The 21,359-nt window shown below is 49.2% G+C and overlaps 7 protein-coding genes across 7 annotated transcripts; 4 read left to right on the top strand and 3 right to left on the bottom strand.

The window, feature by feature from the left end:
* Positions 1–109: 109 nt before the first annotated feature.
* On the top strand, positions 110–3,149 carry CLUP02_18148 (cytochrome P450; the record flags this gene model as incomplete). The annotated part of the gene is made up of 7 exons (XM_049297051.1): positions 110–317; positions 475–674; positions 748–1,752; positions 1,818–1,906; positions 2,518–2,569; positions 2,666–2,809; positions 2,904–3,149. The coding sequence occupies 7 exons, from the start codon at positions 110–112 to the stop codon at positions 3,147–3,149; spliced, it is 1,944 nt and encodes a 647-aa protein (XP_049138275.1).
* Positions 3,150–3,330: 181 nt separating this feature from the next.
* Positions 3,331–4,683, bottom strand: CLUP02_18149 (uncharacterized protein; the record flags this gene model as incomplete). The annotated part of the gene is made up of 2 exons (XM_049297052.1): positions 3,331–3,853; positions 3,926–4,683. 2 exons carry the CDS (start codon positions 4,681–4,683, stop codon positions 3,331–3,333), a joined length of 1,281 nt encoding a protein of 426 aa, XP_049138276.1.
* Positions 4,684–6,046: 1,363 nt separating this feature from the next.
* Positions 6,047–7,945, bottom strand: CLUP02_18150 (uncharacterized protein; the record flags this gene model as incomplete). The annotated part of the gene is made up of 4 exons (XM_049297053.1): positions 6,047–6,585; positions 6,642–6,729; positions 6,786–7,553; positions 7,610–7,945. 4 exons carry the CDS (start codon positions 7,943–7,945, stop codon positions 6,047–6,049), a joined length of 1,731 nt encoding a protein of 576 aa, XP_049138277.1.
* A 3,798-nt stretch (positions 7,946–11,743) lies between these two features.
* CLUP02_18151 (uncharacterized protein) lies at positions 11,744–11,902 on the top strand (the record flags this gene model as incomplete). The annotated part of the gene is made up of 1 exon (XM_049297054.1): positions 11,744–11,902. One exon carries the CDS (start codon positions 11,744–11,746, stop codon positions 11,900–11,902), a length of 159 nt encoding a protein of 52 aa, XP_049138278.1.
* Positions 11,903–12,959: 1,057 nt separating this feature from the next.
* Positions 12,960–13,696, top strand: CLUP02_18152 (uncharacterized protein; the record flags this gene model as incomplete). The annotated part of the gene is made up of 2 exons (XM_049297055.1): positions 12,960–13,428; positions 13,542–13,696. 2 exons carry the CDS (start codon positions 12,960–12,962, stop codon positions 13,694–13,696), a joined length of 624 nt encoding a protein of 207 aa, XP_049138279.1.
* Positions 13,697–14,811: 1,115 nt separating this feature from the next.
* Positions 14,812–17,324, top strand: CLUP02_18153 (fungal specific transcription factor; the record flags this gene model as incomplete). Its single annotated transcript, XM_049297056.1, has 5 exons — positions 14,812–14,957; positions 15,011–15,181; positions 15,250–15,973; positions 16,028–16,279; positions 16,332–17,324. The coding sequence occupies 5 exons, from the start codon at positions 14,812–14,814 to the stop codon at positions 17,322–17,324; spliced, it is 2,286 nt and encodes a 761-aa protein (XP_049138280.1).
* Positions 17,325–17,724: 400 nt separating this feature from the next.
* On the bottom strand, positions 17,725–19,428 carry CLUP02_18154 (cytochrome P450; the record flags this gene model as incomplete). Its single annotated transcript, XM_049297057.1, has 3 exons — positions 17,725–18,047; positions 18,107–18,983; positions 19,060–19,428. 3 exons carry the CDS (start codon positions 19,426–19,428, stop codon positions 17,725–17,727), a joined length of 1,569 nt encoding a protein of 522 aa, XP_049138281.1.
* Positions 19,429–21,359: the final 1,931 nt, after the last annotated feature.

The raw sequence follows: 21,359 nt of genomic DNA on the forward strand, positions 1-21,359 counted from the left end.
CTACTACATCTCAGGGCCAGTTCCCAATCCCACATGTTGATCACCTTCCCTTTTACTCCTTCATACATCGCACTCTTCTGATACTAAGAAGGACCTGCGACTGACAAAGATGGGTCTCATTTCACAACTGTACAGCCTTCGTTGGCTCTTTGCGGCGATCTTGGTAGCTGTGTACGTCGGCCACAAGATCAGGACGTATAATCGACTCCGAGCGTTCAAGGGCCCGGTCCTGTGCGGCTGGACGGAGGCGTGGCATGCCTGGGCGATTCTGACTTTCAAGTCTCACCTGAAGTACGATGAAGTATGCAGGAAATACGGTGAGCCTCTCTTCCTTCCCATCCGTTAGGGTTTCTACCCCAAGTCCTCTTCACCGTCTTCTTCCTTACAAGCGTCGTGATCGGCCATGCTGCCAAGTTCACGACATGGCCCGAGCTGAACATGAAGGAAAGCCCAATGCTGAACCCATCCTCTTAGGGACGATCGCTCGCGTCGGGCCGAACGACCTGATCACATCTTCGCCCGAGCTTCTCGTCTACATGAGCGGCATCCGGTCGCCGTACACGCGAACGGAGTGGTACTACCGCGCGTGCCGGCACATGTCAGAGAACGATCACGTCTTTAGTGAGATGGACGAAGAGAAGCACAGGGTGCTGAGGCAACGGATGGGAGCCGGGGTACGTTTTTGACGATCTTCACTTACCTAGTCTGATACGGACCATGCCAGTACTGACGAAACCACCATCAAAGTATTCTGGAAAAGAGAACCTGGCGCTAGAGGACTCGGTCGACACACACGTGTCGGAGCTGGTCCAGCTCATCCGGTCAAAGTACATGTCCACAGAGTTCGCGGCGCGACCCATGGACCTGGCCATGAAGATGCAGTACCTCACGCTCGACGTCATCAGCAACATCAGCTACGGCAAGCCCTTTGGCGACCTGCGCGCCGACGAAGACATGTTTGGCGTCGCCGAGTCAGCCGAAGTCGGCATGACAATCTTCACGTACAAGATCGGCCTCGGCCTCTACAAGATCCTGCAGAAGCCCATCGTGGCACGCCTCCTCGGCCCCAAGGAGACGGACGCCTCGGGTTTCGGCCGCATGTTCGCCAACGGCCGCGCCATCATCAAGGAGCGCCTGGCGCGCGACACGGAGAAGCGGTCCGATATGATTGCGTCGTTTATCCGGCACGGCCTCAGCGAGGACGAGATCCTCTCCGAGACGACGCTGCAGATGATTGCCGGGTCCGACACCACCGCCGCGTCGCTGCGCATCATCATGCTCTACCTCCTCACCCATGCCCGCGTCTACGCGAAGCTCCAGGCCGAGATTGACGCCTACGTCAGGGACGGGCAGGTTGGGTCTCGGCCGTCGGGCATCGTCTCGGACACGGAGAACAGGCGGATGCCGTACCTGCAGGCCGTTATCAAGGAGGGCATGCGTGTGCATCCGCCCGTGACGAACATGGATCCCAAGCGGGTGCCGGACGGAGGCGACACGGTTGTCGTGAACGGCGAGTCGGTGTTCTTGCCCGGCGGGACAAACATCAATGCCGCGGCGTGGCTGATGCACCTAAACAAGGAGATTTTTGGCGAGGACGCGGACGAGTTCCGGCCTGAGCGGTGGTTGCTGGAGGAGGACGAGAGGCGGTTGGTGAATATGCATCGGGTGCATGAGCTTATCTTTGGATATGGAAAGTATCAGTGCCTCGGCCGGCCCATTGCGATGATGGAGATTGGCAAGACCATTTTTGAGGTAAGCCGAGCACGGCATCCCTTCGCGCACCTTCTGAATGACCTGTGAGCTGACATATCGAACAGCTAATGCGCAACTTTGACTGGTGTCTTGCGAGACCTGACACACCATGGAAGGAAGCGAACCACGCCGGCGTCTTCACCCACAACGATATGTGGGTGCTCGCTTCCGAACGTCCACAGTTTCAATGAGTCAATCTCGTGTTCAATGGGTATTGGGGTGACGGAGTCTAGGAGTAGGTCAAAGAGATCCAAATAAACGGACTCGGTAATGGGAACATTGGGATTCGGGGAAACAGAACCCTAGATGGCTGGCTAAGTCTGTTGTCGTTTGGCTGGCGCGCGTTTGGGGTTTGGAGCTGTGTGTTTCCGGACTAATTGACGGCCGGCGGAATTCAGTTTGATAGATCGTAGCTGCGGTGCAGCCCGGGGTTCAGTGCCCAGCCTAGCCGATCGCGGTCTGACAGCCGCCGGGTGGCTTAAGCGATGGTGAGGGATGTTTATGCAGTCAGCAGATAACCACCAATGGGCATTTATCTGTTAACCCACATGAAATCGTATATAAACCTAGGCATTCCCCTCAATGATTACAGATATCCATCTTGCGATACTATTTTCAAGAGACTTGATAGTATCAGGCTCAACTATCCATACAAGAACTCCAAGCACGAGAGGGCCCCTTTCGACCAAAAGCGCCAAATCTGTCAAATTCCCCCACGGAACCTATATTTAGCTCAAGAACCGTAGCCATGGGTCAAACGCAAAGTATCTCGGCAGAGATTGAAATCCAGGCCCCGCCGTCGGCCGTGAGATCAGTGGTAAGGACCCTGTGAAATAGAGCGAACCCGAAGCGCATTTCGGACAAATGATGGAAACTTCCATGGAAGCTCTGTGCTGACTTTGCGTCTAATTAGTTTCTGGAGTTCAGCAAATACAAGCAGTGGAGCCAGAAGTGGACTATCGAGCCGACTGAGCCGGGCAAGGATCCCTCGGAGCTCAAGGATGGCGATAAGATCAAGGTTGACATGGGAGGCATGGCGTTCAGTCCAGTCATTGTGGTAAGGAGTTCTCAGTTCTTCTCCGCCAGATGGGCTTTGCTGTCTACAGTGAGGTGGTCGTGATTGAGTTGACTGACTCTCTTCGAATGACTAGGAAAACACAAGTGAGACGCTCCATTGGGTGGGGTCAGTTCCGCTCTTGTTCACTGGCAAACATGAGTTTTGGTTCAATCCGAGTGAGCAAAACTCCGGAGGCACCAGGTTCATCCAGGTCGAGGAAATTCGTGGCCTTTTAGCGTTTATTATGGCACCAATATGGGGGTTCAGGCAGAAGGTTCTTTTTGGATGGAACCAGTTCAATGAAGATCTGAAGAAAGAAGTCGAGAGTCGCCCGTTCTGAGATGTCACCTGTCTCGATCGTTTGACTTTCATTAAGTACTTGAAGAGGCATGAGAGGGACAAGTTCAAGGTTGGCCAGAAGCTCTAAATATGACTGAAATGAACTTTTGGTAAATGAAAGGCTATTTTCTCAAAGCAATTTACATCCAAATTTGAGTAAGAAGGCGCATTTTCTACACCAATCAAACTCTTTGTCGCCAACTGTAGTGCTCCTTCGGATCTCTCAGTAAGTCCCTCATATCCTGCACCTGCTTTGCTCGTGGACCCTTCTCCAGCAAGAATTGCTCCTTAGCAAGCTTAGCATACTCGAGAGCCTCCTTTTCCATTCCCAAGGAGTTATAATTCAACGCAGCAAGTCTGAAAGCATCCGACCCGTGAGACTGGTCAAGCTGCTCTTGCCGGTAGAGCGAAATGAGCTCCTCAATCATCTCCTCGTCGACCTTTGCACCGTTCCAGTGACTCATTTGCTGCTCGATTTGCCACATTTTACCGAGGCGTTGATCAGAAGAGCGGATGAAGGCCTCGGAGAGACTGCATTGCTGACAGGTACAGCCGAAGCCCCAGTTGCGCTGAGCTCGATCTTGTCGGACGGCGCGGGAGCTGAGGGAGTCGACGTAGGAAATTGTGAGTTCCTCGCCGGGCTGAATGTCTTTTATGGCGTGTGTGTAGTGCCGCATATCTGAGTCGTCGATGTAGAAGGCAACGCTGGGCTGTGTTAGGTACATGGAATAACATAATATGTAGCTCATGAGCCACAACAAAACTTGGGTCACTCACTTTGGCCTACAATCGTGATTGTAACGCGAGACTTCTGGGTAATTCCCAAAGTGATGACCATCTCTGATCCCAAGGCCAAGCTCAAATGAGTTGGTGTGCATGATATCGTGCACCTTGTGTCCCGTAGATTGATGCTCGCGAGACTGACCCATCTGCGCCATGAAAGCCTTTCGAGTATCTCGCGGAAGCTTTCCGGCGGCAACATCAAGCAGACGGTACTGATTCTCCAGATCAATATCATCAACGAACCTGCGGTGCACAACAACAGCCGGCGGATGAGCCATGATCCGCTGCCCGCGCCGAATGTGCTGGTTCGCAATAACACCCAGCCCCTTGCCGGGCATCTCCACCACGCGGAACAGCTCGCTGTCGCCCTCACCCTTGATCGACTCTTTTGCAAAAGCCGCTAGATGAGACGCCTCTTCGGCGTTGTACGCCGTGCTCACGAGGACGATGCCGCGGCCATTGGCGAAGGATGGCCGCGAGTAGGCGCAGTACGCTCCCGCGCAGGAGTGAGGGCCTTGCCAGCCTTCGTCCGAACGCCAAATGTCCTTCTTGGGCGGCTTCGCAGTCCGATTTCCGGCGAGATTGTCCAGGGCAGGCGACCCTCCAGAGGTCAAGATTGTGGGTTTGCTGCAGGCGAGTTGGGAGTCTGGGAGAAGCGGGCTTGCGGCGCATGATTCGAATAAGGGGACTTGGGTCTTGAAGCCTAGTGTTTGGCCAAAGGCCAGGCCTGCGAGAAGCATGCGTATACTCATTTTGATAGTCGTTGGTTTTGTGTTTGATGATTTTGGTAAGAAGGGAAAGTTCGGTCTGATGTATTTTCGCGTCGCTGTAGAGAAGAAAGCTCGGGACGACCCTCGATGGCTGTTCTTGATGTTTCAAGGGCGCGTTTCAAGATCGCCGCACCAAGGTCCGTGGGTCGCATGCAAGTTCTGAGCTTGTTGCACACCTTAAACGCGAAGAACTCCTGGGGATGTGGGGCCTAATTGATTATTTTCCTCGATTGTTATACCTAAATCAGTAATTTGCTCTTACTTGCTGCCGATGGTCGTGTAAGTTGATAGGGGCATCTTACATGCGCGGCTACGTTGACAACTTTGTATACATCATCAAGCTGAGGTACGAATTAATGTTGGGGAGGAAACACAATCTGGGCATGGTCGCTACAGTAATCAGAAGTTCAAATAAATTACCTGATAGAACTTGTTAAGTTGTCGTCAAGAAGAAATAAGCGGCCTTTTCCAGAACTGTTTTGCCGCCCGCTTTGTAAGTGGCTGTCAACCGTCATCACCGAGTGGTCTAGAAATGGGACGTGCCGTAGCTCAGACTCCGTGCATTCTGTCATATTCATTGCAGCGTGGGTACTAACCATCATCTTCCTTTAAATCTACTAAGTTTTTGATAAAGATTTCATTGGAGTTGTCTGAACAGAAGCAGTCTGTAAAACAGAGAAGCTCATCCGCGTCATCTCAAATCTGGGCCTTGATTTCGACAACATAGTGACTGCCAGTTCTGCTTCTATAAGATTGAGTACGTTGCAACTTAATCTTCCCGCACTCGCTATCTGGTGTATAGGCGGGAATGATAATCATATCGCCGGCTTGGGAGATGGACAACATGTTGAGACTTAGGTACTTAGTCAGAAAAGACATGGAGAAGATAAAAAGTTTGAAGGTTGAGGGAAGTTATGGGTTGGGAGTTCTTACTGTTGAGGTCCACGAGCCCGGCACATGGTTTCGGGACAGTATTGGTCGGGTTCTTACGCTTGACGGATATGGGTTGATACCTGGTCGACAATCACTTCTTGAGACATCCAGAAAGATGATTCCCGAAGTAGCCTTGTAACAACTGCATCGGTTCGACCACTAATACACCACATCTGGATACACGAATCTCCAAGTTGGGTCCGGTTCTGTGGCTTCACGGACGGCATGCATACTTCAATATCGTGTGAGGTCAGGTTGATGTATTCATCGATTGTTGCTAACAAACTCTCAGAAGCCACGAGTCGTGGGCAACCAACTGAGAGGGTAAACTAGGTAATAAGAATTATTTACGTCGCATCACGCATTATCATCCAACGTTTTCACTTCTCTCCTCCCGTTTCATTATCCAGCTTCAAGGAGCGGGGGTGGCAGCAGGCAAGCAGGCGCAAGCACTGCTAGCCTGAGCAACCTTATCCTCCTTGGCGCAGTTCTGCACCGCGTGCGCGGGAAGAACGCTAGCATCCTTGACAGGCTTGCTCAGGAACGACTTGCAGAAAGCCTGCGACTCCTCGAGACGGCCAGGGACGGAAGTGGCGCGGAACGAGCGCAGGCAGTTGTCGGCGTTGCAGACGGGGGCCTTGGGGCAGTCCTTGCCGGTCAGCTTGACAACGAAGGCGCCGCGCTCGATGGTGTTGATGAAGATGTAGCCCGAGGGGAAGTAGGCGTACGAGGACCAGGTGCCGACGAAGCCGACGTAGCCGCCGCCCTCGAAGTCGTCGTCCTCGGGGTAGATGTCGAAGTAGGCAGCCTCGCAGACGCCGGCGCCGGTGGGGTCGGTGGGGATGGAGGTGCCATCGAGGACGCGGAGGCCGGCGCCGTAGTGGGATTGGTAGATGTAGTTGTCGATGACGTACTGGTTGTGATCGATGGCCTTGGTGGGGTGCTTGAACTCTGTAATATTGTTAGTCTTCCGTTGTGCGCTGGGGTAGGTTGTTTGTGATACGCACCTCCGGTCTGCTTGGGGTTCTCAAGGTCTCTGATGTCCCAGATGAAAGTGACGGGGTATCCGTCTCCGCCAGGGCCGTTGCCACGAACCTGTAGGATCAAAGTTTAGCTTTTGCTGATATTTAGTATGATGCAATTTGACATACCTCATCAAGCTCGTCGTCGAGGACAAGGAACTCCTGGTTGTTCACATCAAGGACCCAACCCTGGTGAGTGTAGGAAGCACCCTCGTACGAGATGCGGGAGATGATGTTAGTGACGTTGGCCTTGTCGGTAACGTCGTAGATGGTGAGAGTATCCTCGTTGTAGCCGTAGCAGATGTCACGGCCCTGGTAGCGCTTATCGGGCCCACGGTAGACCAAGCACTGAGCGTCGTGGACGTATCCATCGTCCTTGGCGCAACCCAGAGAGACGGGGTTAGAGGGGTCCGTCAGGTCGAAGAAGTTCAGACCGGCGGCGCAAAGAGGGTCGGTACGGGGCGCGGCACCAACGGCGACACCGTAGTTGAGCTCCTCGTTGATGACAACGTTGTGAGCACGGCCCAGGGGCAGGAGGGCGTTGAAGTGACCGGTCAAGTCAGCCTTGGCGTCAAAGACAACGGGGTTGGCGGGGTCAATGTTCAAGAGCTTCTTCATGTCGAAGATCTGAATGCCGTGGCCAACGGCCTCGGAGCCAATGACCATGTAGTGCTTGTAGGAGCGAATCTCGCGCCACTCGGAGGGTGCCGAGTATTGGGGCAAGCGGCCGAGGTAGACGAGCTTGCCGTCCGAGAGGATCTCGGCGAAAGCGGTACCCTCATACTGGCCGATGGCGACGAACTCACGACCATCGTCGTTGGTCCATCCCCACGAGGAAGAGCCCTCAGCAAGGGGTCCACCGAGGGCAGCGTGGCTGACAAAGGAGTACAAGTCGGCCTAGAATGTGTTACTCGAACGTCGCGGCAGGAGCCATGTTTCTGGTGGGAACTTACGTTGTGACACCTGAAGGTGTTGTTCCTGTCTCCAACGACAGCCTCGGCCCAACCGTTTACACAGGGGGTGTAGCCCAGCTCGGGCCAGACCTCACTGTTGTAAGCACCAGCTTCTCTCTGGCGAGCGAACTCGGCCTGGTGTTCTTCATCAGTCCCAGTTCCTGTCGTGCTCGTTAAGAGTTTTGAGCTTACCTTCTTAGCAGCGATGACTTGTTCGTGGACCTTGCCAGAGTCGTAGAACTCAGCCGAGATGGCATCGTTCATCTGGATCTCCTTGGCCATCGCCGAGGCGGCGAGGACGGCAAGGGAGCCGAGGTAGGATGAAGCGCGGACCATGGTGCCTGATGTCCAATGCAAATACTCTGAGCGTGCTTTGCGTAATTGAAAGGGAGGATTGGACTGAGATGAGCGAGGGAGGTGGATTGGAGGCTAGATTCCCTTGGAGATCAAGACGAACTGTTTCGATGAGAGGTGGGCATGGTTCTGGATTTATATCCTGACCCATCAGTATGGACGGACCATAGTAACCAAAGTACCAATCGTGTCTGCTAGTCATTACTTCCTGTCATGGAAGCTTGATATGCAGTCATGTCGGGATGCCTGCTCGCGCCTGGGACTGCTGTAGTCCATCGATCTGGGCATTGTCTCGGCAGTACCAGGGGGACGTGAGTTGGTTCAGCAAATGTTCCTCGTGGAATTGCAACCATGGGAAAGTCGGATGCGACCAAGACATGCCAGGCTCACTGCACCGCAACATGTACTAGGCCATGTTGCCGGATGCAAGACAGACGGGCGGTGCAAATAACAGCAACGGTTGCCGGCCAGTCACAAACGGCGACAGGGTAACATCGGACAGTGGGGAGCACTCCGTACAAGTGAGGTACCCAACTATCCACAGACGTAGCAGTGAGCGATAATTAACGAGTAATTCCGGGCGACAGTTCTGCTCAATTGGCCACCCGTTGGAGTGTTCTTGGAGGCTCTTGGCGGGGATCCCGAAAGGGCAGGTCCCGGGATTAGTATGGCCTTGGCGGACAACGGTCCGGGGAAGCTTCGCAGTCACGGCGCAGGAATAGCGGGACTTGGAAGTCTACTTCTCCGGGATGGCCTCCTTTTCCTTGGGCCGCTTCATTTTGGTCTCTCTTGATGTCCTTCGGAGCTGGCAGCGTATACGAGGTACGCAATTACTTGTCTGCGCGATAAATGTCGCAAGTTGTCTCTTGGCCATCCAGAGATAGGAGTCTTTCCATCCCCACGCGTGTTGTTCTTGCCAGTGGCAGTTCCAACCAAACGGAGGGATTGAGCGCAGTCAAACTCAAGTTGAATATCTACTGTCATGACTGACTGTTCTGTTGCGACCAACATTGAGCTTCCACTCCGGATCTACGGATGAGTTGGGGTCTGGGGGCATGCTCAACTGCATGCGACCTATCAAGCCCATGACGACAGCTCCCGCGTAGAGCCCCCGGGTGGCCGAGGCGTCCGAAGACTCCCCTCACGAAGCGCAGGACGGCACAAGAATGAAAGCGGTGATGAGGCTCGCGACAGCAAAAGTTCTTTTGGTGTGCGATGCATCGGTGCCAAGACTGATAGAAGTGGACCAAGTACCTGAATCAAACAGAACGTCAGCACCTATTGGTTGGATAGAGACATGTTGATAGGCAACTGCCAAGCAAACAAGCGGCCGGTCCGTCTTGTCTCTCAGGCTGCCTTGTCCTAAGTACCTTATTATCAAAGAAAGTTAATTCTTTCTAAGTCATAAGTATAAGAATATAGTTTTAATAAAATAATATAATACTTACTTAGTACTTAAATTAAGATGCTTTTTTAAGCTTATTATAAGAAAAAGATAATTATATTACTAACTACTTATTATTAAGGTTCGTAATACTATAGTTTTAACTATAATAGCTTTGTTTATAATAAGCGAAAAGTTTAATTATAAGTCTTTTAAAAACCTCTCCTTAAGGATTATAAGAGTTTCTAAGTTAAGTTAAAATGCTTATTAAGATATTAATAACTAAACTAACTTTATAATAACGGCTTTAATAAAGAAATTAAAAAATAAACTAAAAAATAATATTAAAATCCTTATTAACGTTAAGTACGATTTACGAAAAGTAGTAACGTAGCTATAGAGTATTAATAATATATTTTATACTAAGAAAACTATTATTAATATTAACGAGATAAATAGGGCCGTATTAATATAGTACCTCGGCTTCTTTTTATAGCTCGAGGACTATAGCTTTAAATAGTATTAAAAGTTTATTAAAAAGCTCTTTTAAGTACTTTAGTATATTTATTATTATTTTTATAATAATAAGACTCTTAGTACTTATATATAAGCGTAAGTTACTTATTTTTAAATAATAATATTAGTTTATTAATAAGCTATCGAAACTACGATTCTAGCGATCCCTTAATAAGGGAGAGGGTAGAATAAAAGAAAGGATAGGTAACTTATAAAAAGGGTTAAGGTTAAATAGTGCGGAATTCGAGGGCAGGGTAGCGTCTATATATACTACGGCAATCCTTTAGTAATATAAAACGATAGAGTTAAATAGTGAGGCTGCCTTGTCTAGTAAAGAAGTTAGATACGATAGAAGGCCAGAGCTAGCCGTCGACGGCCTTACTTTTCCTAACATGGGGCGCGATGGTTTCCCTGTCGTAGAACGGCTTTCGAGACAAAATGTTTAGGTCACAGCGCGTGGGAGATTACCAGGAAGCGCGCAAAAGTTTTAGTCAGAGGTAAGCCGTATTAACTTTCTTTGATCGTCGACTGCCGTCTACGGATAGAAGGTCGGTGGGAATAAGCGACGACACCCGAACTCTATCTAAAAGTTAAAAGAGTTTATTTCCCCTTCAGGTACCTTCTGGCGCCTGCATCTGCAAAGTCAACAGGGATCGTATCAAGCCCCAGTGTGAATGGTTCCCCAAATCTCCACCTCCAAATTGGCTTCCATCGGCTCTTTTGCCTCACCTCCATCCATAATTGCCATTTTCTTACTCGGACTCGGGTCAGCAATGCAATGTTTACCCGTTTGATAGCTGCATGGAATGACGGGCTGGGAACGAGGCTAGGGAGCGTTGGGTTGAATCGACAGAGCCTGAATAAGAATGACTGAATCGACAGCTGAAGCGCACAGGCGAGGAAGACTTTACCCACTGGTCTGACTAAGAATACCTACGAGACAGTCAAACAAGCTGTCAGAACTGTCAGCATATGATCGTTACGCATTTGAGTCTTGACTATTTCCCATGTAGTTAACCATTGGTGCTGCTAGATTGCCACTGCCCCGATTGCTTCCCTTGAGCTGCTTCCCTGCGATTAAAAGAGGGCAACTTCTCGCTCGCTCGATTCGTAATGACTGACCCGACATCCTCACTATCTCCCCCGCTTTAACTGTCCAAGCCTCGCTAGACTTGAAATGGCAGGAGACCAGAACCATTACTTTGGACCAACATCACCAAGCCTACAGCCGATTCGATGTCTCCACCTCCACAAGTCATCCAACATCCATGATTCTCGTTTTGTTTTCGAAGGCACTTTCGTATTCACAATCATACCCTATCAGCCAAGACTTCAGTCTCCAATTGTTGCGTTGGTCCATCCGGGTTCCTTTCTCTCGGGTCTGCTGTTGGAGTCCTCTTGAGCCAGCTACCTAACAATGAGGGAATGCAACCTCCCGAAATTGACGTTAGTGCTCGTTGTCTTCACGACAGTCAAGCGTGCCGAGGTGGGCAGAATACCTGATCAAAGCCAAGAGTCTAGCAGCTCTCCAAAACAGCAATTCTCCCGCCGGCCCACGCGTTGACCAGACGAAGAAAGCTGGTCGATGACGATAGATGAGAACGGCAAGACGTGATCAGTCTAACGTTTCCCAGAACTTTCTGTGCGCAAAATGTTGTCTTCAAATCCAAAAGATTCTAAAGAATTCACTCTTCTTACAGGACTCGGGCTTACTCGACCGGTTTGCGTACTCGTGCTTGTGCATGGTAAATATCAGCGAGTGGCATTTGACATAGTCCACATTGGAGTCTTCCCGACTTGAGCCGCTCAGGAACTGTTGTACTCTGTACTCTGTAGGTAGCTTCCTCTCCTGATCTGCAACTCGCAATGATTCGCACTAGATGCCTGTTCGTTCTGTTGCATCCATGCACATGTGCATCTCGCGTGGCTGCACATGGTCAGTCTACGGACGCATGGGTATGCGGGACGGGAACAGCATGAACGTCGCCTCATTCCGCGCGGCTTCCGTCGCTTCAGCTCCATTCTCCCCATCGGGCTGATGTAACAGCAGCATTCTGCCTAGACCATCGTTCTTAGACTTAGAAGCAGAGGGTGGACTCATGGGCCCAAAGAACGGATGATCGATCGGCATGGATGCGATTCGGTCCCTTGGCAGGGGCTGATCTGGGAGCTTTGAACGCAGATTTGACCGCCTGCCATTAGGTGCTCGAGATGTACGGCCCGGGCTTTGATTCAAACAGATGGAATAGAGGAATTGTGAGAAAACCAATGTTGGTTGTTAATTATTGCCGGGTTTGCTGTTTTTGAAGCCATTTGTTGGTACTTGCGACATAGACCCTTGCGATCCAGTAGATGTTGGTATTGTGATGCTCACACGTCCCTTCAATTCAACCAACGACTCCCTGTGTACCTACCGTGAATGAACTGCAACGAAAATCAACGTCATCGCAAGGGCTAACTCCGGAGCTGAATTTGTACTGAATACTGGGAGGCGCAGAAATGGTTGCTTGCATACTTGTGCCGTGCCAGGAAGTTGAGAGAAAGTGCCTTAGTTCTGATGGAGCTATCACATCACTACAAACACAATACGATCTCGTATTCGAAGGTTGAATGCTTGTCATTACTTCTTGAACTTATGCTTGAGGTCACACTCATAGATGTCCTGACTCCCGAGCGTTATCATTCCATGATTGCTTGCTCGATACGAGATTCAGTACGGCGGCTGAGATTCGAGGGAGCGAAGAAAATGGAAACTTCTGAATTTAAAGTGCCAAAACCGGTTGATGCGACCAATTGAGCTCTTTGTCTCTATGCGTCATTGAATGATCGTGAGCACCGACCTCGCCGCGGCGTCCTTGCAAACAATTTCTGAATGACACTGACAGCAGAGTGGTCTGGTGACTCTGGTCCCATTTTTCTTTGTATGATCTTTTCGTGCTACCACTGATCCAGCCATCTAGATGGGCAGAGGAAAGACTCATAAACAAGACTGACGACCCATTGGAATCAGTCTTAGTTTCATGCTTCATCGAGAACACGCTCTCTTCCATATTCTAATCCCTCGAATCGGTACACCCTTTTGGATGTAATAACACAATGTACGGCTCTACTCTCCCCCTGATCATTTGCGCCATGGCCGTAGGCCTAGCCATAGCCCACGCAGTCCCAATTGATACGACCATTGATCCGAGATCTCTTGATGAGCAAGGCAGAGAGAAACAGCCCTGGGCAGCCCACGAAGTCCAATGTCACAACGAAGCCGACTTCCCTGGCCACGCCGATATCAACCCCAGCATGCAATGGGAAGCTTCATTGGATTTCTGCGCCAGCGACCAGGGCAAGCGCATCTTCACGACGTACCATGACCCAGCGGAAAACCATTACCCGATTGTTTTCAGGTCACGCTACAGGTGGAAGGATAGCTGGAAAATCAACTACGACTTTTACGTTCAGTGGGTGGCTGGCTGCAGGACCGCGTTCGGTGCGCAGAGGGTCGATGATCCTTTGCTTAGCAAAGACGGAAAGCCGTCCTGTGCATCCATCATGAATGACAATTTCAAGAAGTGTAAGTCAACTCAGGCTAGACGCTATTGGATTTCAACCGTCTTAAGCAAACGAGCAAAGTCGAAATCAATCGCTACAATATCTGGCACTGAGCTAATCTTGCGCAATGTTCAGGCAACAACGGCGGTGTTGGCGGTGCAACCCAAGTCGGCTGTCTTCTCTACACTTTTAACGGTGGGAAAGGCGATAATCTACTCACGGTGGCCGAACTTGAACAACGCAAGATCTATGACAACAAGTACAGCATTACGAGGGGACCAGAACCCTGAGTCAGACGTAGATTTTCTCATCACCTGAAGACTTGGCACGGTTTGCGCTGGAGAGGGAACAGTTAGGACAGGTGTCGTGGTCGTTGAATGATATGGCGCTACTTACAGGCTCTGTGCTACAGACGTGGTGTCCATAAAAGCTGGATCCCAGGCAGCTATGTTGAGGCTCTTCATCAATTGCATAGCTTTTATGTTTCAATTCACTTCTGTGGTTTGTTACATTTTCTTCCTCCCCAAGAGGATGCATCTTCACGTCAGGTAGAAATCCACCGCCTTTGGAACAAATCTGAGGCGTGCGTTGCATTTCGCTCAATTTAAGAGTTTCACTCATCTATTATTACTGCGTCCTTTTCTAAACGTGCCCCTGGGCCACAGAAGTTCCGAGTATGAGTCTCGATCAGCGACTTTGAAACCGGCTTTTTGGATCAGGTAATCTTGACCTGTTGATGGGATTAGACTAGACATTGCTCGATTTTCCGTTCTTGCGACACGCTTTGAGTTTACTCAATTGAGCTCATTATAGCTGATCACAGTTGTTGAGGAATTTACGTAATATCTCAATTGTGGCTTAAAGTCCTGAAGTTATAGAAATTGCGTCGTTGTGAAGAACCAAGACCAAATGCGATTGGTAGCCTGCAGCGTATGACTTCGGAACCGTTCCGTGGCAGCTCGATAGGTGAGTGAAACCACTGGAGTAAGTATTGTGGTGTGCAACAGTGTAAAGTAACTGTGAGCCCCTCAGCCCAAACTCGCTGTCCAATTCATACACGCCTATTCAATTATTCTAATTGAAAAACAAAATTTCCTAAGTCTCTAAAGTCTCTGAAGTCGCGCACAACAGACGGAGGATATCACTGAGTAATTGCTGCAATATTGGTGGCTCATCAAACCCCACGAAGCAAGGCGGGTGCGGATAGCACATGCGGGGAAATGTGCCGGAGGCCGGATCCCAGTCGGTATTCGGGGGTAGCACACTTCGTACTTAACCCCCACTCTTCCCCAGCCTGTCGAGTCGCGGTGCAGCGCAACTTCTTTGAACTCTAACGGTGGCCAACCTCCTGGCCAGATATTCTGTCGTTTCTGCGACTCGTCTCGCACTCCACAAACTCTTCAAGATGACAGTAGAAGACGAGGACTTTGACCTGTCAGGTAATGAAGAAGCGCAGTCTCCCACGGCAACATCGGGGGCGCGCAGGAGGTCGGTGGCTGGCTCGACACATCCCACGAGGTCTAAGCGTGCCAAATATGCAGCCGCTGCTTGGTGAGTGAAACCAAGTCTCGGGATTTCATAAGTGGAAGCTCACCATGAAATAGCACCGAGTGCAAGAAACGGAAACTCAAGTGCATCAGATTAGAAAATGAGGAAGAATGCCAGAGATGCATGTCAGGCGGCGTTTCATGCACCTTCGGCCCAGCTCCTTCGCAAGATGGCGCGACTGGTGTCAGGGAAAGGGTCAGAAGTAGGAGAAAGTCGAGGCAAAATAGGTCAGTACGCCCTCTTGTTCAAGTATGCTTGAAATGCCTTGTTTTAAGTGCTGATTCGCACCCAACAGCCAGCCAAGTACTGATCTCCGGAGCGAGCTCTCCATGCTCAGAGAGCAGGTGGCTACCCTCGCAAATACCGTAGGAAAGCTGGCCTCGGACAAGAGCCGTCAGGGAATGTCAGCTTCCCCAGGATCCCAGCAACAAATGTCTCTTCACGACAACTCTTCTGTACAGGGAGAACAAGAACCGAAGCAACCACAATTTGTGGGACCCACCAGATCAGCGTTTAGTCTCAAGGTTGCCGAAACGTCATTAACGAGGATGGGGATCTCAGCCCAGGATCCGGTCACGGCAGCGGTCAGCGAGTCTCTTGCACCGACCCGATACCCGACCCCCGAACAATCTGAACCCCCGCGGTGGGCACCTGGAACAGATATCCTTCTCACTATGCCACTTGAGGAATTCGTGAGACTTCTTGAAGTTTTTGAGGAAGAGGTTGAGATAGTCTACCCCTTTATCGACACGCGTGAGATGATTTCGAAAGCAGCAGATATTCGTGCGTACGTGGAAGCAAATACAGATTGCATGGCACCTGGCACCATGACAGGCGGGAGTGTAGACATCAAAGATGTCATACTCGCAAAAGTAGCTATAGCCATAAGCATGGTGGTCGAGGCGCATGGCAAGAACTTATCAAGCAGCAAGCTGGTTGAACCTGTCAAACATCTGATCTACCAGCTTACGCTCGATGCGGAGGCTGACCTCAAAGTCATTCAAATAATGGCTATGATTGTAAGTCCGACAGACCCGTGATTTTGGTAGTCGAAGCGGCTGACACTATGAAAGAGTATCTACTACTTCTTCTCAGACGAGGAGTTACTCGCATGGAGAAACATTGGCATCGCAGCGCGAGCATCTCTGGAGATGGGCTTACATCAGAATCTGAGTCTCACAGACAATTTTCCAGACCCAAAGACGCGGAGTCTAGCAGTGCGGGTGTTCTGGTGCGTTTATGTATTGGATCGTCGCTGGAGTTTCGGAACCAGTCTATCATTTGCCCTGTTTGACCGAGATATCGATCCAAACTTGCCTGAGCCAGTGAGTAACCCTACAATCTCGTAAGAAGCTACTTCGCTAACCTGAGTTCCAGTCTGAAGATTTCCAGTACCTTCGTTGTTTGATAGGTTACGGGTGTTTATGCTCCAAGGTATGGGACGCTCTGCCTCCATTCAGCGCACCATCTCAGTCTATTCCAAAAGACACGGTTGCGTTCCTTGACTTTACAGCGCAAACTTGGCTCAACTCAATACCCCCTGATCTTCAACTACGACATCCGCAACATGGCAGTATACCGACAGCTCAGCCCCGATCCATCCGCCGGCTACGAGCCCTCTTGTACCTGCGGGGAAATCACATAAGAACTCTGATACACCGACATCATGTCATCAGCTCTGCAAGCATCGAAGCTGATGTCGAGAAGGCACGTCTTGTCGTGGATATTGCTATCGATAGTATATCCGTCTTGGTTCATCTGAGCGAAACGAGCGATATCTACGAACGGCAGCAGAGTGCGTTCAACTATTTCCTGTTGAGTTCTCTGGCGGTCATCTTTCTTGCCGTCTGTCATGGCACCAGAATATTTGCCGAACCATGCAGAGACAGCTTCCTCGCCGCGGTGGAGCTCGTCAAGTGTTTCTCTCGCCAGGGAACAGCCAGTCGCAGACTTTGGAAGAGCATACGGGGTCTCTTGCCCCTAGCTCATCGCATCGGGCTCCGCGGTGATGAAATCGCTGGTGGCCGACGTGCTGATGCAGGCGCGCAACAATCTTTGAACATCATCTCCAGTTCTTCTCACCCCATGGACACTGTGATTGAGGAAGAAAATCCCACGTCGGCTGTTGGTTTGGACTCGGAGTTTGCCCCGATGCCATCGGTACAACCCACGGGTATGAGTGCAGAGTTCGGTGCTGGAGCTCCAGATGCATTTGCTCTCAGCAACGACTTGATGTTCCTCTTCGACGCGTTTGGGCAGACGGAGGATATATGGGCAAATGGGATGCAGGACTGCGTGGGTGGCAACGAGCAGCAGCAACCATTGTCTGGAGAGGAGGAGATTTCACGTCACTTTTGGGGTTTGATTTAGACTGCTCTTATGGAATCGACCAAGGACATTTTTCAGCACAAGTCTTTGTGAATGTAAAATTACGGCTACTCGTCGCAACCTCTGGCAAAAATGGGTCGCAAGATTGCATTATCAGTGAGCAGGACAGCAAGGAACGAAAGCATTGAGCCTTGGAATTTCGGGGTCTTCATGTGTATGGTAAAGCGTCCTTAACTTAATCAAGTCGTCCTTCGCTCACAATCAGGATGCTGGGGATGTAAAAATGTATCTTGATCCTGAACGAAATCTTTCATTTGGTATTCATCCCCTATCTAATGGGAAACTTCCTGTCAAGCTCACCTCCTCCAACCTCCTCTCCTCCAATTTACATCAAGTACTTTCATCTACACCATCGCCCATCAACTATCCAAAAGTGCACCCATTACACCTTCTCTTCGGTCGCCTTCAGCACATCACTCAATGTGCTAGTATCGCGAGGCACAAATCTCGCCTTGTACGGCCTAGGCATCGCTACAAGGGAAGTAGGATCGGCGTTGCCAGAGACGGGATGGTGGTCCACATCGTCGTGCTTCTCAATCTTGAAGCTGTTGAGAAGTCTCATGTAGACTAGGTAGAGCTCGCGGTTGGCCAACAAAGAGCCAGCGCACATGCGGTAGCCGACGCCGTATGTGAACAACGGCGCGTCAGGTTGCTCGAACCACCGCTCGGGGCGGAAGACCTCGGGGTCGGTCCACACTTCAGAGTCTATGGGGTGTTAGTGGAGTACTTGAAAATTGAGGCTCAAGGTGAAGTATATGTCTTACCCATGTTGCAAGCCCACGCGTTGAGGAAGATGACTGATCCTTTGGGGATGACGGTCTGTCCGTAAGGAACATCACGAACCGAAGCTCGGGGAAGAGCAAGGCGAAGGACAGTGTAGTATCTCAAGGATTCTCGCACCAAGGCTACGATGTACTTGCACTGTTGGTCGTCCTCGGCGTCGCAGAGAGGTTGCTTCTCGCTGTAGAATTCTCTAATTGCGGCCGCAGCCTTGTCTTGGATGTCTGGGCGCTGAGAAAGCATGGCGATGAACCAAGCCACCTGGGTCGTGATGGTGTCGAGTCCTCCTGATAGCATTGTCAAGCTGATGGAGGTCAGCTCCGCCTGGTTCAGCTTCGCATCCTTATCCATGATGACGTTGGCCTGGATACAGGGCTTGTGAGTGCCGTTCGCCATGCGCTCATCCAGACCTCTGTTCAGGGCGGTCAAGTAGACATCGCGTCTGCTGCGCATCTCTCGTGCCTTGGCGGAGTGCATGTTGATGGGGTTAATGCGCAGGAGAGGGATGTAGTCCTGAAGGTTGCCCGTAGTTGAACGGAAGCGGCTAATCTCCTCTTCGACGTGAGTGATCTCCTTGAAGAGGTTGTCCTTCTGACTGCTCATGCGAGTACCCCAGTTTAAAGTCAAGGCAAGGGACAATGATAGGCGTTGAATCATTGGCATGGGATCAACGGGAGCCTGTCCAGCCTTTCCATATTCGTAAAGCTCCTTAATGAAGTCTCGCGATTCGACATCGAGATGCGGCACATAGGTGGCTACTGAGGGTCGGTTCAAGGCTGAAGCAGCGCCTTTGCGGCGACGCTTAAGAGAGTCGCTGTAGGGAGATGTACCGATGGTCGTTCCAGCCGTATCTGAGAGAACCTGAAGTCCTTCAGTCAGCCTCATTGCCAAGATATTGGTCTAAAACACCATGCTATGTCATCATCTGCTTACATACCTTGTGGAAAGTGTAAAACTCTGGGCGAGAACTGAGTGCCTGAGCATTCTGTCCGAAGAGAGCCCTGGCCGCAGAAGCAGAGTTCACGACAACAACAGGAACATTGCCTAGTTGGATCTGGTAGACAGAGCCAAACTTCTTGGCCCATTTACGGTACTGCTCAGCCGCGTTGACCCGGATATCCCACAGGTTGCCGATGAGTGGCAGCCCTCCAGGACCGTCTAGTTTTGCTATCCTGGCCTTGGAGCGAATGAATTCATTTGCAATGACGTAGATGAGGGGTAGGAGGAGAATTGAGATGGCAGTCGACTGCAGAGCGTGGTCGAATATTCTTTGCTTCAAAGCAAAGACGGCAGTTGAGATGGCCATGGCGTCGAATTGAGATGTTTCTGTGCTTCAACGTGTTGTAGACGATGAATTGTGTTGTAAATCTGATTCATTACTCGAACTCGCTAGCTAACCACCACCTCCATGATATACGGACAGACCCAGCTCGCCGTGCTTACCCGGCTTCAGAGCCGCTCTCTGAGTCTCAGAAGCTTTCCTGCCGGGTCCCGTCGGTACTGTCCTTCCTGGCAAAACGCCATCTGGAAACAGACCTCTCGGAACTGGTTTATTACAAAGTACACTAATTCCCCGCGTTCCCCACCCCCAGGTCGCTTTGCAGATGCAGCCAAGAGTATGACCCCCGCACGGAACGTCGGGATGGCTTGCAGAAAATGCGGGGTGCGTTCCGAGCGGAAGCTATGGGGTTCCGAGTAGCAAGCAGTGTCGTTCCCGAACCTCTTCCTTGGGCTTTTGGACCTCTCAAGGGCCGATAATATGACATGAGCAAGCATGGCCTTGCTTGAAAGTCGGATGCCAAACGTGGCTTGGACTTTTCCCCCTATTTTCTCAACTCCAACTAGATACGGCGGACAGACGTGTCAAAGGTAAGAGTAAAGATATCGTAGCGGTTCCTTATCTTTCGCCATGAGTCAGATAGTGAACAAAGACACACGTTCAGCAGATATAGTGATTCTCTCTACAAGGATGGCTGGCATCATCGCAAATGACTCTCTTACTATACTATTACTAAGTATCTACCGAAATATTTACTATTTTGCGTATTTAGGATATATTTAATATAAAGTATAATTTTAAAAAGGGCTTTTGCGGTCTCTATAGTAGTGCTCTTTATATACGCTACTTAGTTAGCTTATATTATAATATTAATAAGCTCGTCTATATTACTAGCGCTCACGTTACTAAGTATATTATTTATTAAATTAATAAAAAGAAGTATTTTATTATAAGTCGTCGAGTCCTTGCTAATCCGTTACTAAAATATTAACTAACAATATCTCTTAAGTTCCCGAGGAGCTATATAGCGCTACTTAGTTTATTTAAAATACTTTTATAAAGTTTTATAATACTAAGGAATAGGGTAGCCTTAATTCTTATAAGCGCAGCCGCGTTCTCTATACTTTTAATTATACTATTAGTATATAAAAAAAAGTTACTACTTATATTATTAACTTATTAATAAGTAATAAAGTAAAAAAAGTCTACCTTAAATAAGCTACTCTCTAAGAGCTCGCTACTAATTACGAGTATTTAAACTTATTAATCTTAATTATAATAAGTCGTTAGTAATCGTTTAGCGAATTTTCTTTTTACTAACTTAGATTTCTTTTCTTAAGCTAGTATCCTTAATATTAATAATAAGACTAAGATTATTTTCTATTTTAGTTACTTCTAATTAGCTTATTTTTATAATAATAGCTATATAACCGCTCTATAAAATAACCTCGACGCTCTAGTTTAGTACTATAAAGAGACTCTTGAGGGCGTTATTATTATGTATATTTAAAAGTTTTTTATTTTCTTTATTTTTTATAAACGCGTCGCTAAGTTCTTAATAAATAAAGTACCTATTTATACTATTACTATATATAGTACTACCCCTATTTCTTATAATCCTAAGACTCGGACTTTTATTAAGAAGCGTGCTCTTATTACTAATTATATTTTTAATAATAATAACGAGCGGGACGATTTTAAATTTAAATTTAATAAGTCCTAGTGCGAGGATATTAAATTTAAAGAGCTTAGTAACGATTTAGAGAATTCTCTTTTTTAATATTATAATAAGTACTACTACCTTAATGTTAATAATTTACTAACCCCTATTTATAACGCTCTTTTTAATATAAATAAGGGTGCCCTAGCCCTTAGTTATATTACTTTAAATCTTAATAAAGCTAGTATTATACTCCTCCCGCTCTAAGTAAAAGCTCTATAATAGCTTAACAAGGCTA

This window comes from Colletotrichum lupini, chromosome 10 (genome assembly GCF_023278565.1).
Source record: "Colletotrichum lupini chromosome 10, complete sequence".
Lineage (NCBI taxonomy): Eukaryota > Fungi > Ascomycota > Sordariomycetes > Glomerellales > Glomerellaceae > Colletotrichum > Colletotrichum lupini.